Source organism: Dasypus novemcinctus, chromosome 6 (assembly GCF_030445035.2).
Source record: "Dasypus novemcinctus isolate mDasNov1 chromosome 6, mDasNov1.1.hap2, whole genome shotgun sequence".
Classification (NCBI taxonomy): domain Eukaryota; kingdom Metazoa; phylum Chordata; class Mammalia; order Cingulata; family Dasypodidae; genus Dasypus; species Dasypus novemcinctus.
In genome coordinates this window covers 18,924,192-18,937,354 of record NC_080678.1, presented here as the reverse complement: position 1 = coordinate 18,937,354, position 13,163 = coordinate 18,924,192, and the positions used below count along the sequence as shown (strand labels likewise).

At 41.3% G+C, this 13,163-nt stretch overlaps 1 protein-coding gene and 1 pseudogene across 1 annotated transcript in view; one reads left to right on the top strand and one right to left on the bottom strand.

Moving 5' to 3' along the window:
• The window catches only part of DENND10 (DENN domain containing 10), a 35,775-nt gene that overhangs the window by 20,588 nt on the left and 2,024 nt on the right, over window positions 1-13,163 (top strand). Inside the window, exons 7-8 of the mRNA XM_058298295.2 lie at window positions 6,480-6,587; window positions 11,690-11,784. Coding sequence (XP_058154278.1) covers window positions 6,480-6,587; window positions 11,690-11,784 — 203 coding nt within the window. The remainder of the gene's footprint in view (window positions 1-6,479; window positions 6,588-11,689; window positions 11,785-13,163) is intronic.
• Window positions 7,073-9,616, bottom strand: LOC101433302 (RNA-binding protein 3 pseudogene; annotated as a pseudogene).

Here is a 13,163-nt window from a genome sequence, read left to right as displayed (position 1 = left end):
TAGGCACTGAGTCTTAAAAAATGAATGAGGTGTAGTTAAGATGGTATGCATCTACGAGGAAAAAGGGTTTGAAAACCAGAAAAAAAGATAACAAATGAAGTAGTAAGTTCAGGGGTAAAGGAGAAGGACAAAGAGATGGGAAACAGTCTGGTGTCCAAGGAGACAGTTCAGTAAGATTGGAGCCGTAGTTCTCAATCTTGGCTGCAGTTGGCTCATTTGGTGAACCCAAGGATGGAAGCAGGTCAGCATTCAAATGTTACAGACTCCAGGAGAAAGCATGGCCTGGCGATACCTTGATGTTGGACTTCTAGCCTGTAAAACTGAGACCATAAATTTCTATTTAAGCCAACCCATTCTGTGCTATTTGTCATAGCACCCCTGGTAAACTAAGATACTAAATTTCTTCCTACTTCATATGCCAAGACTAGTTTCAAGAGCTACTTTTTAGTGGAGTAAGAACTTTTACTATAGTGCTTGGGTAGACTTTCTCTTCATGGCAGGGCAGACTAAGCTGCAGATGATTATTCAAAAAGTTGTTTTGGAACTGAAATGGATGGGTGTTAACGTGTTGACCCCTTAGTCTTGGCTATATCCTTATCACCTATAATAGCACTTTACCCAATCTCTCTGCCTTCAAGCCACCTCCACAATTAGCTTTCCAAAATTTAAGATCAATAACATCACTCCATTTTAAAAGCTATCAGTGTTTCCCGCTGCTCTGGAATTAGTCCCTAAAATCTAAAGATGGCTTATAAGGCACTTGCCTCTTAGCTTTTTCAGCTTCCTGTGTAACTAGCCACCTTTCCTCACCCTCCTTTCTCTAAACCCAAAAAACTGCCCACTGCCTAATGCCTCATGAGCATTCCATGCTCTTCTGTACCTTCATTCCTTAGATCTTTCTGATTTTTACATCTGGAATATACCAACCTCTTATCTAAATGGTTGAAATTCTCCCATCCATACGTCAAGGACAGGTGGAGATTTTCCAAGCTAGACTTTCTTTGAATACTTCTTTTCATCCTTTGACCTTGATGTAGCCCTAAAAATATGCATTATATATTAATATTTATGTTCGTTTCCTCCATAAACCAGTGAGCTCATCAAAGGCAGGGAGTTTATCTGATTTGTCTTAGCATCATGCTCAGTATGTGGTAGATTCTCAAATCTTTTGTTGGATGAATAGATGAATATATATTTTATCAGAGTTAAGTTGGGTTCAGTATTAATTGCATCTCTAAATATAGGGTTCAAAATAGAGAATTCTTTTGGGGGCACATTATTCATTGCAGCTTTTAAACTTGGATTTAAACTTTAAGAATTATTATTAATTTTTATTTATAAATGATCTATACCCACTAAGCAAAAACTCTCCTTTTCCCTCTCTTTATAACCTCTAATAATATACTTTCTGTCTCTGAATTTTCTATTTCTAGATATTTCATATAAGTGATATTGTACAATACTTGTCCTTATCTGCCTTAGTTGTTTCACTCATTATAGTGTTTTCAAGGTTCACCCATGTTGAAGCATTCTCAGAACTTCATTCCTTTTTATGGCTGAATAATATTCCATTGTATGTAGCTACCACATTTAGTTTATCCACTCATTGGTTGATGGACATTTAAGTTGTTTCCATCTTTTGGCTTTTGTGAATAATGCTGCAGTAAACATTAGTGTACAAGTATCTGAGACCCTGTTTTCACTTTTGTTGGGTATATATTTAAGAGTGGAATTGCCAGGTGATACAGTAATTCTATGTTTAACTTTTTTTGTGTGCTTTTTTTTTTATTGTCTTTTTTTTTTAAAGATGAAGAGATGACATAAAACGTTACATTAAAAAACATAAGAGGTTCCCATATACCCCACTCCCCACTGACCCCCGCTTCTCCTACATCAATATCCCCTTTCATCAGTGAGGCACATTCATTGCATTTGGTGAATATACCCTGGAGCACTGCCACACCACATGGACTGTAGTTTACATTGTAGCTACGTTTAACTTTTTGAGGAACCTCCATACTGTTTTCCATAGTGGTTGCACCATTTTGCATTCCCACCAACAATGCACTAGAATCTCAATTTCTCTACATCCTCTCCAACACATGTTGTTTTCTGTTTCTTTAATAATTGCTATCCTTGTCGGTATGAAGTAGTATCTCATTGGGGTTTTGATTTGTATTCCCCTAATGGCTAATGGTTTTGAGCATCTTTTTATGTGCTTATTGGCCATTTGCATATCTTTTTTGAAACATGTTCAAGTCCTTTGTCCTTTTTTTAATTGGGTTGTCTTTTTATAATTGTGTTAAACGTTCTTTATGTATTCTGGATATGAGACCCTTATCAGGTATATGATTGCAATTATTTTCTCCATTCCTTGGAGTGTCTTTTCACTTTCTTAACAATGTCCTATGATGCACAAGAGCTTTACATTTTGATGCAGTCTAGTTTAATTATTGTTTCTTTGCTCAGGAGCTTGGTGTCCTATGTAAGAATCCATTGCTGAATCCTGGGTCACGAAGATTTACTCCTATGTTAACTTCTAAAAGTTTTATGATTTTAGATCTTATATTTAGGTCCTTGACCCCGTATCATTTAAGAGTTAATTTTTGTATATGGTGTGAGGTAGGGTCTACTTTCATTCTTCTGCATGTAGATATCTAGTGTTCCCAACACCATTTATTGAAGAGACAATTCTTTTCCCCATTGCATGTACTTGGCCTCCTATGTTGACAATCCGTTGGCCATTATCGCTTTAAGGCCTCATCAGAAGTGCCTTTTTTTTTCTTTTTAAGATTTATTTATTCCCACCCCTACCCCACCTTGTGCATTCGCTGTGCATTCTTCTGTGTCTGCTTGTCTTCTCTTTAGGTAGCACTGAGAACTGATCCTGGGACCTTTCAGAGTGGGAGAGAGGTGCTCAATCTCTTGTACCACCTCAGCTCCCTGGTCTGCTGCGTCTCTTATTGTCTCTCCACTGTGTCTCTTTTTGTCGTGTCATCTTGCAGCACCAGCTCTCTTGCCATGTAGGCCAACCCTCCTGTGTGGGCTAGTACTCCTGCGCCGGGCAGCACTCCCCTCAGGCCAGCACTCTGCATGGGCCAGCTCTGCTCAGGACAGCTTGCCATGTGGGCCAGTTAGCCTTCATCAGGAGGCCCTGGGAGTTGAACTGTGGACCTCCCATGTGGTAGACGGGATCCTAGTTGCTTGAGCCACATCCGCTTCCCACCAGAAGCACCTTTAACGTCTTTATTTCTACCAACTGTCTCTTCAAGGCAATTTAGGCTTTTTCTGTCAAGCAACCCAAAACTCTTCACATCTGTACCCATTACCCAATTCTAAAACCACTTCCCCATTTTTAGGTATTTGTTTCAGCAGCCCCTCCACTTTCCAATACCAAACTGTAAAAACTTCCTAGGATTGCTGTAACAAATTATTACAGACTGGCTTAAACAACAGAAAGTAAGTCTCTCGTGGTTCTGGAGGGTAGAAATTTGAATTCAAGGTTTCAGCAGGGCCATGTTCTCTCCCGTGGCTCTAAAAGAGGAGTCCTCCTTTGCCTCTTCCTAGCTTCTGGCAGTGGCTGCATACCTCCCTCTGCCTCCATCTTCAGGTGGCCTTCTCCTCTGTGTGTCTGTTTTCACATGGTATTTATGTGTCTCTTCTCCTTTTCTCTAAGGTTAGCCCACCCACTCCAGTATGACTTCATCTTATGCTAATAATTACATCTGCATTAACCCTATTTCCTTTTTTTTTTTTTAAAGATTTATTTATTTATTTCTCTCCCCTTCTCCCCCTGCCCCCAGTTGTCTGTTCTTTGTGTCTATTTGCTGCATGTTCTTTTGTCCGCTTCTGTTGTCAGCGGCACAGGAATCTGTGTTTCTTTTTTGTTGTTGTTGCGTCATCTTGTTGTGTCAGCACTCCGTGTGTGTGGTGCCATTCCTGGGCAGGCTGAACTTTCTTTCGCGCTGGGCAACTCTCCTTATGGGGTGCACTCCTTGCACGTGGGGCTCCACTATGCGGGGACACCCCTGTGTGGCACGGCACTCCTTGCGTGCATCAGCACTGCACATGGGCCAGCTCCACACGGGTCAAGGAGGCCTGGGGTTTGAACCACAGACCTCCCATGTGGTAGGCGGATGCCCTTACCACTGGGCCAAGTCTGCTTCCCCCTATTTCCAAACACGGTCACATTCAGAGATGCTGGGAGTTAGGTCTTTACATGGCTCTTGGGAGGACACCAATTTATTCCATAACAGGATCTGATTTGATTTTTTTCCAGATGAATAATCAGTTGGCCCAGGAACATTTATTCAGTAGTGTCTTCCTTTGTCCAGTGCTCAGCAGCACCGTTTCTCTCATATATTACACTTTCTCATACTCAAGTTGGTTTGTGCCTGGGTTCTCGGTAGCTGATTTTTGTTATAGTTGCTATTGCTGTTTTTGTTTTGTTTTCTTTTTTTTATTAGAGAAGTTGGACAATCATGCGTAAAATACAGGATTCCCATATCACCCTATTATTAATACTTTGCATTGGTGTTATAATTGTTCCAGTTGATGATAGCACATTTTTATAATTGTACTATTAACTATAGTCCATGGTTTAACTTAGGGTTCACTGTTTGTATAATGTTTTCCATGAATTTTTAAAACATCTTTATTCTGTTACCATATATACAATCTAACATTTCTCTTTTAATCATATTCAAGTATTTATTTTAGCGCTCTTAATTGCATTCACGATGTTGTGCTACCATCTCCACCATCCGTTACTAAAACATTTTAATCATCCTGAATAGGAATCTGTGCAACTGTCCCATTCCCCATCCCCACTCTCTCCCATGGTAATCTTTATTTCTATATTCTGACTTCATGAGTTTCCTTATTCTAATTATTTCGAATAAGTGAGATCATACAATATTTGTCCCTTTGTGTCTGGCTTATTTCATTCAACATGATGTCTTCAAGGTTCATCCATGTTGCTGCATGTATCAAAACTTCATTCCTTTTAAGGCTAAATAATATTCCATAGTATGTATATACCACATTTTATTTATCCTAAATTCATCAGTTGTTAGATACTTGGGTTGCTTTCATCTTTTGGCAATTGTGAATAATGCCGCTATGAACATCGGTGTGCAAGTATCTGCTTGAATCTCTGCTTTTAAAATTCTAGTAGTGGGATGATGGGTCGTATGGTTATTCTATATTTGGCTTTCTGAGAAACCACCAAACTGTTATCCATTGAGGCTGCATCATTTTACTTTGCCATCAGCATGAATGAGTGTCCTATTCTGCACATCCTTTCCAACACTTTATTTTCCATTTCTTTCATAGCAGCCATTTTAATGGGTGTAAATGGCATCTTATTGTGGTATTGACTTGCATTTCCCTGATAGCTAGTGATGTTGAGCATCTTTTCATGTGCTTTCTGGTCATTTATATATCTTCATTGGAGAGATGTCTAGTCATCTTTTCCCCATCTTTTAACTGGGTTGTTTGTCTTTTTGTTGTTAAGTTGAAGAGCTTCTTTATATATTCTAGATATTAAACCTTTATCAGATACGTGGTTTCCAAATGTTTTCTCCCATTGTGTACGTTGTAATTTTACTTTCATGATTAAGTTATTTGAGGCACAAAACTTTTAATTTTGATGTGGTCCCATTTATATATTTTTTCTTTTGTTTGTACTTTGGGTGTTAAGTGTAAGAAGCCATTGCCTAACACAAGGTTCTGAAGATATTTCCCTGCATTTTCTTCTAGGAGTTAGATAATTCTGGCTCTTTATATTTAGGTCTTTAATCCATTTTGAGTTGATTTTTGTATAAGGAATAAGGTAGGGTATCGCTGGTTTTTTAATTTTTGTTTTTCTTATTTGTTTTGTTTTTTAAATGTCTTTATTGGTAAATGTCTTTTCAGCAGTGATAAAATGATCTCCAACAAAAAAATTTTTTTTTAATTATTCTGCTCTTTGAAATCCAAAAGTGTGATAGCCATTGGCTTGAATAGTACCAATTCCAGGAAAATGCCCTTGATTCACAGGTCTTCTAATTCTTGAGTAGCTCTGAGTCCTTTAGCATTTATTCTACCAGATCTAAAAGAGTGAAAGACGATGCACATTTCACTATATTATCCCTGAGAAACCCAGGCATTTGGTTCTAAGATAGAGGTGTTTGCCCTGGAGACAAAGGCCTAAAGAGAAATCTACCTTCTCCCTCATTTGTCATTCTTGACCCAAATAGCAGTGACTGATAATGAATGCTTTATTCTAGCCTTTTTTTCTTGGCACTAAAGTCTAATTTTGGAGCATCATGAGTTCAGGCAGTCACTAATTATGTAGTCTTAAATGCTCATGTTCCCTGCATAAATAAAGCAGTGAAGAAAAAGCAGCTGACAGGCTTCTAGATGCAGTTTCTTTTTGACTTGTCCACAATAAGGTTCCCTCCTCCATCACAGTAATCATGGTCGTCTTTGTCATGCAGGTTACATAGCTGGATTTGTAGACTTGGAGGTGAGCAACAGACCTGATCTCTATGACGTTTTTGTGAACCTGGCGGAGAGTGAGATTGCCATTGCGCCACTTGCAAAAGGTTAGTTTTCTGTTCTCTTCTGTTGTGGACAGAAGACATAAACCAGAAGTTGTATTTTTCGTGCTGAGTCTTCTAAAGCCAGTATTCGAGGACCTGCTTAATGTACCTCTGCTCTGCTGAAACGGGAGGGATTTTTCTGTGTCTAGCACACAGAATTTATTCTAATAGACCTAGTCAAGTTAGTGCACCTGGGTGCTTAACACTGCACAGTAGATATAAACGTGGTCAATAGCCCATTCATGTTGTTTCTCCACTTTACAGTTTCAACACAGTATATTAGTTATGTATTGCTGCATAAGAAATTACCCCAAAACTTAGTGTCTTTAAACAACAAATATTTATTATTTCAGTGGGTCAGGAATTGGGCTGTGGCTTACCTGGGTGGTTCTGTCTCAGGATCTCGGAGAAGGTTTCAGTCAAGATGTTGGCCAGGGCTGTGATCATCTAAAGGCTGGACTGGGCTGGAGAATCAGCTTCCAAGATAACTCTTTTTTTTTGTTTTTGTTTTCAAATTCCAACTTTTTAATCAGCTCCATGAAGGACATCCTAAACACTATGAGACAGAACAGAATATTTCTTTCTTCCAGTATTAAAAAAGATGACATTCACAAATATTTTAAAGAAGCTCTTCTATATAATCAGGGTGGTAGTCTTATAACATAGAGTAAAAAACATCTTTTAGCAATCATGTTCTTGATGGAGATTTCTTGTAGGTACGTTCAGAAACTGCTTCCTAACTGTGCTAAGAAAACATTGTGTACAAATTTGTAAAATGTCCCTAGATGCACATTAATTTAAAAAAATATCTTCCTGACCAAACTTTTTTGCCGGTACCAATAATCCTGAAAGCCCAAAATAAAAAACTAGCAAAAGAAAAATACCCAGATTTTACAGTGTCCCAGAATTTGTCTTTAAATGGAAGGGAAAATGTTTGAAACACATGGAGCTTTTTAAAAGATCTTTGACAGGCTACCCTGGGAGCTCAATTCAAAAATAGAAGTTGATGTACTAAAACAAAGACCTTTCAGTGCAGCTCCAAATATCTTTATAAATACAGCCATTTGGAAGGACGATGCTGGATCAGAAGAATTTTTATTCCTTGTGTATCTACATTATGTGTGCATGCCTCATCTCAGTTGTCATAATTGTCTCTGCAATTTCCTCCAGAGTAGCGGTCATAACCACCCTGGTTTCTGCCACTGTAGTCTCTGGACCTGCCATATCCATATCCATATCCTCCAGGCCGACTGTCATACTGGCTGCTCCCATATCCTTGGTCCCCACCACCTCTAGAGTAGCTGCGACCACGCCCATGACCCCCAAAGGCACCCCCTCTGGTTCCCCTGGCTGACTTGCCCGCATGATCCACACGGATCTGGCGGCCATCCAGGGACTCTCCATTCATGGCCTGCACGGCATCTGAGGCATGCTCTGGGTTGGTGAAGGTGATGAGGCCAAAACCCCTAGACCGCTGAGTCTCCCGGTACTTGACGACGACCACTTCCGAGATAGGCCCGAAGCTGCTGAAGTGGTCTTCCAATGCCTGCTCATCGGTGTTGAAATTGAGCCCTCCCACAAAGAGTTTCCCTTCTTCAGACGACATGGCAAGGAATTCGAGTCCTGGAAATCAGAAAATAAAACAGCCTGATTAACAGCTGACGCCGAGGGACAGAGAGAATGGGAAGGCTGGCGCGCGGGAAGACACTTGATAAAGCGTACGTCCCAAGATAATTCTTGAGTAGCTTCATGTCCTTGAGCATTTATTGTATCAGGTCTCAAAGGCTGTTGGCAGGGAGCCTTAGGTCCTCTTTACCTGATCTCTGCAGGGCAGCTTGAGTGTCCTCAGACATGGTAGTGGCTTCCCCAAAAGTGAGTGGTGCAGGAGACAGAGGATGAGACCACAGAGCCTTTGATGAACTAGTTCAGGAACTCACACTGCCATATTCTGTTTGTTAGAAGCAAGTCATGAGGTCCAGGCCGTTCTTAGCAAGAGAGGAATTCAGCTCCACCTCTTGACTGGAGGAGTATCAGAGAGCTTATAGACCTTTACCACAATAAAAGGATTGAACATGACTCCTATACAAAAAAACCTTTCTGAAGGCTGTCTCAGGAAGCACAAGGGACTTAAAGTATACTTGGATTATTGACAAAGGGTGTTCTATGTCATCTCTAGAAAAACTAACTTAAATTGTCCTATACTGCAGCTACATAAAGTAAAAAACATTGAGTTAAATGTGTGCTGAGTCCAGGGCACTCACTACTCAGAAACTGGTTTAGACTGATACCAGCTTTTGTGTTGCCATTTTTCTTTCTCCTAAAAGTGGGAGGCAGCCAGATGCTGGTCAGTGAAGAATCTCTGTTAGATGGATTCTGATTATGTGAGTTTTTACCTAACAGCTTCAAATTATAGAACCAGACTAGATTTTTTTTTTTTTAGTTTTAAAATTATAAACATGATGCATGTTCATGTTGAAAAATCAAAACTATTGAATCAGACCTTTAGGAGATACCACCATTTTAATGGCAAGAGTGATAGAAAACTAGCTGTGCCCAGGACCCCTTTACCTGCTAAAGCATTAGCATGAGAAAGAGTGCCTTTCTCCCTGTGCCATCTGTGGCTCTGAGTCTGTGTTAACGGGCTCTTTCCAGTCACACCTTTAGAATGGAGTTTGCTCCCTGAAAGCACAGGCAGAACTTTTGTTACTCTCCTTGCTGCAGAAAGTAGCAATGTTTGTCACTAGCATACCTGAAGTGTTTCCTTGGTTCATTTCTGAGGGCCTTTACACATTGAATGTTCAGCCTGGCCTTTGTCAAACAGACAGGAAGTACCTCTTTCACAACATTCCTGCCAAAAAGATAAATTTAATTTCTTAACTTTAAAGACCTCGACAGGGAGCAGATATGGCTCAAGTGGTTGAGCACCTGCTTCTCATGTGGGAGGGCCCAAGTTTGGTTCCTGGTGCCTCCTAAAAACAACAACAAAAACAAATAACAAAAGACAAAAGACAACAACAAAAAAAAACCAACAAAAAAAATGAACAACAAGCAAACAAACCAAAAAATCCAAATCAGAGAAGCTGCTGTGGCTCAGTGGTTGAGCTCCAGCTTCCCACTTAGGAGGCCCCGGGTCCTGGTAACCGCAAAACAAAAAACAAATACCTCAACAGGAAAGTCTTAAAATAACAACTTATTCTTAGTCAAAAGTTTTCATTAAGTTTTGTCTAGAAAGAAAAAAACTCCTGTCAATTGAAGGGGAACTTTGGTTGGTATTGATCTGTTATTATTTTTTTTTTTTTATTTTTTTATTTTTTATTAATTTTTTTATTTTTTATTGACTTTGTAATAATATTACATTAAAAATATATATGTGAGGTCCCATTCAACCCCACCCCCCCACCCCCCCTCTCCGCCCCCCCAACAACACTCGTTCCCATCATCATGACACATCCATTGGATTTGGTAAGTACATCTTTGGGCACCTCTGCACCTCATATACATTGGTTCACATCATGGCCCATACTCTCCTCTATTCCATCATGTAGGCCCTGTGAGGATTTACAATGTCCGGTGATTACCTCTGAAGCACCATCCAGGGCAGCTCCATGTCCCGAAGACGCCTCCACCTCTCATCTCTTCCTGCCTTTCCCCATACCCTTTGTCCATTATGTCCACTTTTCCCAATCCAATGCCACCTCTTCTATGTGGACACTGGATTGGTTGTGTCCATTGCACCTTTATGTCAAGAGGAGGCTCAGATTCCACCTGGATGCTGGATGCAATCCTCCCATTTTCAGTTGTAATCACTCTAGGCTCCATGGTGTGGTGGTTGTCCTTCTTCACCTCCATCTTAGCTGAGTGTGGTAAGTCCAATAAATCAGATTGTAGGTGCTGGAGTCTGTTGAGGCTCAGGATCTGGCTATCACATTGTCAGTCCAGAGATTCAAATCCCCTAAATATATCTTAAACCCCAACATTAACTGCACCTCCAGCACATTAGCATGAAAGTCTTATGAAGGGAGATCCCATCTGAGTCCAGATTCATCACACATAAACACCATTTCCAAAGAGGGGCCATCTGCCCTGGTAGTTAACCCCATCGGCCATGACCATAACTCCCATGGGTCTCTTTAGCCCTCAAAGGAACCAATATCTGGGGGTTGTATCTGCTTTATCTGTCTCTCTGACTCTGCTCAGTTGTGCATGAGGGCAAACCTTCTGCCAGCCTCCAGACTCTTTTTTAGAAACTCGTAGCCATATAAACTCATTTCTCCTTTCCATTTCCCCCTTACTTTAGGTCAAACAGCATTTTAAAGTCATGGTATTTTATGTAGACATGGATATTCTGCTGATCCGCATTGAACCTTCCGTATAAGGTCATTTTCCAGTTGCATCATCAGTTGGTAGTTGATAGTGGTCCCTCGTTGCCAGGGAGGCTCATCCCCGGGTGTCATGTCCCACGCTGGGGGGAAGGCATTGCATTTACATGCTGAGTTTGGCTTCGAGACTGGCCACATTTGAGTAACATGAAGGCTGACAGAAGGAAATTCCCAGGCACAAAGTTGCTCTAGGCCTTGTTATTATTTTGGGTTTATCAGCTCACAAGCATAGTCATTAGTATCAGGGGCTCACTGTTGAACCCTCACTCCCTCCCGGTCCCCACCACTGTACCTGGGAGACTGTCGCTGCTCCCCTAGGGACCACGACAGAGCACCACTGGCCAGGAACCCAGTACCCCCCCTACTGTGGTTTTTAATTGTTGCCACTATGAGTATATCCAAACATTACCATGCACCCTGGACATATGTTCTGTACAGCTCCCTGTCAATCATATATCACCTGTCATTGGTATCCCATACCAGTATCCCTCCATTGCCATTGTTGAAACACTCTGTGATCCAGAATCTGTTATTATTTTGGACATGAAGCAGTAAGTCATGATGATGCCTTACCTCCTTAATGGTCATGTGGAAATCGGGGGGTGGCCAGTAGCTTTTAAAAAATTCCCTTAGCATGTTCTTTCAAGTTCTCACATGAATGGCATGATTATTTTTTATTATGTAAACTTCTAAATAGTCACTCACATATTTTTCCAATCTCACCAGAGGCCATGACAATGGGCAAACTGCACAAAGAGATTGGTCAGCTAATTGTTCAGTCTGCAGAAGATCCAGAGAAATCAGACAGCCAAGTTATTAAGGTAACTCCTTAGTCTTCCAACTTACCAAGGGTCCTGAAATGCCACTGCTGGCCAGTGCAGCAGAGCTGCTTGCTACCTGCAGTTCACATTAACCAACGGGGAATGGCACAGGAAGAGGCCAGGTGCTCCCATGGGGGTTTGCTGCATGGCCTTGGGATGAAGAGCATGTGCAGAGGCTGTCACAGATGAGTCAGAATTGTCAGGCTCTGGGGACAGGTACATCCAGTGAGAAGTGTAACTGCCAAGTGGTCTGGGATGTTTTCTTGGCCAACCAGTCCATTCTATCCTTGGAAGGTTTACACGGGGAACAGATTGTGTAGAGGAGAGTACTGTTGAGGTTGGGAAACCAGATAGACTGTTTTAATTCAGCTTTGATACACTATTCCAGGACAGTAGTAATCATATAATCCTACCTCTGCCAGACTTAGCACTCTGCTGTCACCCTCTGCTGAGTTGACTCCTCTGTGAGGTATACCCGCCAAGCTGGACAGTGTCTATGGGACTGGTGTCTCCCTTGCCAAACTGGGGGAGCAAATGGGTCTTATTTCCTGTGCAAACTCCAGTTGACTGGAAGAAGCTGCACAGAGTGTAGTGGTGATAAGGATTGTGGGTTTGTGCACTGGATCAGGAGTGCCAGGCATGGGCGCAGGAGTGGATAATAATGACCATATGCCAGATTTTTATTATTCCTGCACCAACCAGACTGTGGCTGCCTAGAAAGGTTGATTCTTAACTCATTTTGCCCTCAGAGGAGACCTCATTTGCAGTTTCTGGGGGTAGGAAGGCACAGGAACCCTCTGTGTATTGATGCCAGCTGGGTTCCCCTCAAGAGGTGTGATGGAAGTATGAAGAGTACAGGTGCTGAAGACAGCCCTGGGGGCGAATTTGAGCTCTGCCACTTAGTAGTTGTCTGATCCTAGGCAGGAAATTTTCTGAATCTGGTTCTCTTCATTTGTGAAAAGGGGGGCTGTTGTGAGAATGTATTATAATATATAGAAAAACATAATACAATGGCCAGCACATCATGCGGGTGTCTAATAAATGGTAATCCTCTTCTGCCCAATTCAGTCTTTTCCTCCTTTTGTTCCCTTGATATGTCATCTTACTGCTATTTGAACCAGGTAAAGTTGATGAGGAAAGAAAGAGTAAGTGGAACTTGAGCCCTCATGTTTCCTGCCATTTGTAGCTATTCATTGGAAGAGCCCAAGTGGTTTTGGATTCGGGGAGGAGAGGAGTTTTAAATTTGAGTTTGGAGTATCAGTAGGCTGTCCAGGTGGAGATAGCCAGTGGGCAACAGGAATTGAGTTTGGAGCTTTGAGGTCTGGGGGTGGTGGGGTGAGAACTAACGGTAATAGCGTTGGAAGATGTGTCTCCATTTT